General features: G+C 52.1%; 1 protein-coding gene across 1 annotated transcript, besides 7 other annotated features; it reads right to left on the reverse strand.

Annotated features, from left to right (window-relative positions):
• Positions 1-115: part of a mobile genetic element that runs on past the window's edge.
• Positions 1-6,000: part of a sequence feature (areas not merged during assembly with more than two copies in the genome that could not be assigned to a particular haplotype) that runs on past the window's edge.
• Positions 164-4,343: a mobile genetic element.
• Positions 173-222: a mobile genetic element.
• Positions 4,158-4,343: a mobile genetic element.
• Positions 4,521-5,027: a mobile genetic element.
• Positions 4,822-4,841: a microsatellite.
• On the reverse strand, positions 5,533-6,000 carry Tc00.1047053506409.255 (surface protease GP63, putative; the record flags this gene model as incomplete). The annotated part of the gene is made up of 1 exon (XM_813144.1): positions 5,533-6,000. A coding segment is annotated over one exon (468 nt), but the record flags the coding sequence as incomplete, so codon positions are not given.

Genomic DNA, 6,000 nt, shown 5'->3' on the forward strand with positions numbered 1-6,000 from the left:
TGTACAGACGCTCTGGCTGTGCGCCAACGGCTGGGCAGTAAGAAGGACCTTTGCACCGAAAGGTTCTCCCGATGGCAGTTGCCTCATAGCAGGAAACTCATGTCGCTGCTCGACCACCTCCTCGGCACCCTGATGACATCGTGTGGCCAGACGTGCCAGTAAGGAAAAAAAAACTTACGAAGTGGCAGACTTTGGTTTCCTCCAGCCACAAGACTCCGCCGCTGCCCTTCGCCAATTCCTGAAGTTTAAAAACACGACTGCGTGATATTCCGTCTGCGCGGTTTTCCGCAGACCGCACGTAGACAAAGGATGCCTGTATTTCGCGAAAGTCAAAAACTCATATATCCGTTTCAGCTCCCACGTCATGGCGTGTGGTTTCGAGCTGCCTTTATCCGCCGCTCCTCGCAGAGAAGTGTTGTCCACCCAAATGTCCATGGTGAATGGCAAGATGGCGGAAAAGGACAATAGGGCTAAGCGTACCGCGCGTGTCTCGGTCTGCATGATAAGAAAAGGCTTCCTCTTCCACTTTCCCTCCGGCAATTTTAACGTCGCCGGGGTCTGGAATGATAACGGTTCCCCATCCCTGGAGCGATGCATCCGCGATGATGGCGGCCGATGCCTTTTCCGTGGGCTTGATGATTCGCTTGCGATTGTTCTCGATGATGTGTCGTAATCCCTCGCCCAAACCAACCGCTGCCGGCGGAAGGTTGGCCGGGGATGTCTCCAGCACAATCCCCCGGTTAGGTGCGGATAATTGGCGTCGCACTGCCTTGATGAAAAAGTGGTAGTCGCATAAATGCGTGCCCAAAATGGCCGCCGCATATAAAAAGCGTGACGCCGTAACCTCCATTTCCGCGATGGTTAAAGAATTAAGCGCCGGCATGGCGCGTACAGACAGGACAAACTTGTCACTCAGGGATACCGTCTGGAGTGTGATCAAACTGCACCCCCAGGAAGGTGTAATGCGTGACGCCCGATTCGCGTTCCTCCCCCATCGTGGCGCGACGGCCGTCCGCATTACGAAGCACTTGGGCTTCCCACAATATTGCATTGCTTTTCGACCCTGCAATGCGTACATTATCGATCCAAACGTCGACACGCACCAATGGAGATGCAGCCCAGAGGAGGTGAGCCACCGTCGTCACCACCGCAATTGCCGAAGTAACAATCTGGAGGATTTCTGGGCTGGCCTTGTATCCCATTGGGAGCCGTGTGAGCTCCACCAGCGTGCCGTCCTCCACGCGGCATCGAAAGAGATGCCGAGTCTCCCGCGGTAAAGAGACTTGAAAAAAGGATGCCTTCAATTCCAGGCAGGAAGCGGTCTCAGCCATCACAGGCATCAAATAATGGGAAATGCGTAAAGGAGGAGCATTAGACTCATAAGGGACGTCTCTGTTCTTGTCGCGTGGCTACGCAATCCATCGTCGTTGCAAGCCGGTGGTTTTCTCCTCGACCACCAAAAAGCCGTTATCCAGCCGATTGTTGTTGCACACAAAGCGTCCTCGATTATTCCCGCTTCCTTCAATAATCGCGCGTCATCAACCCGAGTCCTCCGTGAGCTTTTGCCTAATGTAAAAAAGAACGGAGAAAAAGGGGACCGCCCGACAAGGCCCCAAACTTGCATGAGTCTCGTAATTGTAGCGGAGTGAGAATGAAAACCAAAGAAAAAACGCTCCTCTGCTTTCAACCAGGGTTCCTGCCCTTCCGCCGTTTCTCCCTTCACATCAATACAGCCAGCAACGACACCTGGGTCAGCATTGTGGTTTAGTTCCACAAATATCGAACAGTATTCTGGGGAAGGTCGAACGGGTCGACGTGCTTCGCCAACTGCAAGATCACCGTGTGGATCCAAATTGTGCGTCTCCACGATTTCAGCAGCGTGCCGCAACGCACCGCGTTTTATGGAATGAGCCGATGCATTTCAAGGAGCCAGAGCTCGTTCGACTTGGGCAGCCGTAAGATTCGTGAGCTTTTCTTTGTGTTGAAGTGTCCTGCATAACGTTATAGTGTCTAACGCATCCCGCTCTCGTATCCTCACGAACCGCGGGGCACGGTGGGGATCCGCTTTCGCCGTCTTTGGCGCCACGGGACAATCCAAAGTTAGGGTCCCGTCCGGCTCCAGTGTGAAACTGTTGGGGTTAAGGCCGCAATCTCGGACCAACGACTCGCCGTTATCCACGCAAGTCGAAAAACAACACGTTCCTTCCAATCGGTCCGGCTGCGGTTAAATTGACCCATCCCTTCCGTTGTCAGGGGGCGTGCCTGCTGCGTCTCCGATCGCGCCGCAATTTTTTGCGACCCCAGAATCATCATTTCCAGCGGGGTTCGATCCATTTCCAACATAGACCGCAGCATCCTGGCGTACTGTAGTCGGGTCGATGGCGCCACTTCGACTATTGCCCGCCAAAAAGGCCGCGCGGCTCTCCTCGTTGGTTGTCTGTTCGTACGAGCAGCAAAAGGTGGTAAATTGCCCTTCCAGGGACATTCTCTGCTACCACGTTGGCGGGGCCCACATTTCTCGAGCCACATCGTTCCCTCTCTTAGTGTGGCTGGCCCAAAGCGCGGATATCGGTGCTTCGTCGTACCACAGTCGAGCGTCGTTGGCGGATAAGCTCCATTGCCCTTCTCGACGATTGCGTTGGGCAATTTGAAATATCGGGTGGAGCATCGGCGGTGCGGTGCGACGTCTTTGCGGAATAGCGGGAGGTGGTGGAATGGATGGGGCTGCCGTCGTCCGCTTTCATAAGAAGCAGCAAGCAGCCCCTCGCCGTTTCTTGACGGCCGTCCGCGCTGCGAGTAACCTCCTCCAGTCGCGTCTCGTACATTGCTTTTAGATGTTTATGGACACGTAACATGACATAACTGACATCGCAACGATATTTGCGTCCCTCGTCGTTCCAAGGGAATCTGGATTGCCCTCGCATAGGCGTCAGCCTCATGAACGGCGGAACACGGTCGGGCGCAAATGCTGAAGACCGGGATGCCGGGGCCGGATGCCATCATGAGCTGCATCCGGAATGCCCGCAGTAGGATCCTTTCCAAATTCATGAAGCGATCGGTGGGATCCCGCTCTGCTTCAAGCGCACCGATCCACGCAAACAAACTGTCAAATACAGGTTGAGCCTGGTCGTCCGCCCGTTTCCAATAATTGTATGCGCCCCGGAGGTCTAAAAAGTCACCGGAAACGCCCTCATCCCATATACGCGGGGCCCAAGTGGTGACGTCAAAGGCGCGGAAATTTCGTCTCTCTTCTTCTGCAGTGAAATTATCGTCCAAAGTGAAGTGCTGGAGGGCAAAGGCATCGAGGGATGAAAATGTGGTCACTCAAAATTGCCCTGAGACGTCTGAGGAATAACCTGCCGTCTCTCTCGCGCCGGAGTTCGTTGGGCCGTGCGTGACGACGCACCCACAGTCATCAAGCGATGCTTTCGAAGCGGTTGTTTGGTAACGCCATTCTCGGCCATATTTTGACGCGCGACAGGTCCATCTGTCGGACCTCTCGGAGACGTGGGGGCGTCTTCCCGGCCCTTCGCCGCCGTTTCCCACGCCGCCTGCTGCGCTTCTTTTGCGTTAACGCGTGCCTCTCGTTCCTGTAGTTGGGCGCGGGTCGCCTCCAACTGCTGTTCGCGACCGGCGAGCGCATCTTCTTGTTGTCCAACATGATCGCAGGCCCTTGCAATGTTGGATTCGCGCGCCGATGGGTTGTTACGCGCCTCTTCGACCTGCGAATTAGGCTGACCGTTTCGATCCCGCGCATCCGCGATAGCAGGGGCGTAGTCCGTGATCGACCGCCCCCTTTCAGCCATGATGAACCCTTGGTGGACTCCCAACTCCCGGGCCGCCCCCACACGGTGAGCAGGAGCACTTGAGTCCCGAAATTTGGTATTTGAGGCGCCCGGTGATTCGCAACATGTCCTGTGGGGGTTGTGTCCTCCCATGGTTTGACGGTGGATCCCGAGGTCCATCGTAAGCCCGTCGATGTGGTGGACACCGTTAACGTCGCATTGGGCGCTTCGTTACCATCCATGAAAGTGAGCTGCAGCTAAATAGCGCCATGTCGGCGTACCAGGCCGGACACAGGGGCGCCAATATCACTCCACTCGAAGGCTGTGTATAGAACCAATGCCATTTCCTTTAAACCTAACTGGCTGTGTCTAAAAATAAAAATAATAAATCATATTGCCTCTATCGGCCCCCTGATGCCCTTAAAGTCGTTTATTTCCCAAAGATTCATAAGATAGGAAAAAGTATCATAAAGAAATGCATTAGTTTTATCAGTATATATATATATTCATTAATTAAGGCAGTCAGCTCTCCCGCGATCATTCTCTTCACAAGCTCCTAGAAAACAATTCGTCTTGCCGCTATCAGTTTCGAGGTTAATTCCATCGCGCTCTTCCAAAGAATCATAAGAAAAAAAAAAAATAGTGCAGAGATATCTTCGTTTTATCAGCATTTATATATTCACTTAATTATCCAGCCCTCTCGCAAGCATTCTCTTCTAAAGCCTCAAATGTAAAAATAATCTTCTGTGCCGCTGGCCGAATCCTGAAATTTTTTATAGAAACCGAAAAAGAAGATAGGAAGGGAAAAAAGGAAGGTAAAGGTAGAGGCAGTTAAATATCCAAACGCTTTCTTCTGATTATATATGTATATTCTTTTGACCGTTCAAGTTACCTTTTATACTCAGGTAGGATATGAAGTATATTTATTTAATTCCTTACGAGGTGGCGGACTTTTTTGGGGGTCCTCCAGCCACACAAGACCCCGCCGCAAAAGGTGGAAATCAAAAAAAGGGGAGTTGAGTGGGTGGGAAGGTACAAAATAAAAATAAAAATAAATAAACAAATTATCCAGCCGCCATCGGTTCCCCGCTGCTCTCCCCAATAAAGTCGTGTTCTTCCCAAGAATTCATAAGATAGGAAAAAGTATCATAAAGAAATGCATTAGTGTTATCCGTATATATGTATATATTCATTAATTAAGGCAGTCAGCTCTCCTCGCGATCATTCTCTTCACACGCTCCTAATAAAGCCGTAAAATATATATATTTTTGTCTATTCGTCTGGCTATTTTTCTGTCTGTGATAAACACGAGGCAGGCCTCCTCCCCTCCAACGCCCGCACGGACCAGTAAAATAAAAATAGTTCATAAAACACATTACAACTACCGGGCCCTCGTTGTGAACCCAGTAAATAACAGCATTTGGCGTCCCGCAACCGCCAGACTCCCAGTTATGTAGAGCGGTAGTGCGGGGATAGGGCTCCGGTAAAAAAAAACCGAGCCCGCTACGTTCCAATGTGTCCCCGTGGGGAAAAAAACAAAACAAATAAAAAACAGAAAATACAGGCCGGTCGCTCATCGAAGTGGCCCCATCCGGGAGCGCGTTCCTTCCACAACTTCCTATTAACAATAATTAACCATCGGAATATTCTGCCATTCTCCGCTCCACACGTGTGGCGACAATGCGAAACACATGGGGAGAATTTCATGGCCTTCTCTCTGGTAAACTCGGCGGCCCATCACCACAGCTCAAACAGGCACCACCACCACTGCGGCAATGGCAGCAAGGACGGTCAAAATGAAGCGCCCCAAAGCGGCTGTTGCTCTGGCATCACTGCCGTCTTTGGGGAGGAGTAAAACACGACTGCTGCCGTTGGCGGCGATGGTGCACACTTCCTCGTACCTGGGACAATTTATTTTGCCGCCTCCCCTGAAGTACCTCGATTTGGGTGTGATGGATTGACCCGCGGGACAAGACACAAAAATTTCGCTGCCAAGGTACTTCAGAAGCACTTCATTACGACGGCATAAAACCTGCGCACACACCGCAACGACGTTGGCTTGCCATTTGCCACCAACAGCCGTCTTTGCCTCGAGCGAGTCCCCATCGAGGCACCACGACCCAATCCCCAGGAGGGATCCGGGCGGGTCGCCGCTCCCTTCAAGGCGCAAACCGCCCCAATGGAGTTCACCCAACAAAGCGGGAAAAAAACTGGG

The sequence above is a fragment of the Trypanosoma cruzi genome, genomic scaffold, assembly GCF_000209065.1.
Source record: "Trypanosoma cruzi strain CL Brener 1047053516515 genomic scaffold, whole genome shotgun sequence".
Taxonomy (NCBI): domain Eukaryota; phylum Euglenozoa; class Kinetoplastea; order Trypanosomatida; family Trypanosomatidae; genus Trypanosoma; species Trypanosoma cruzi.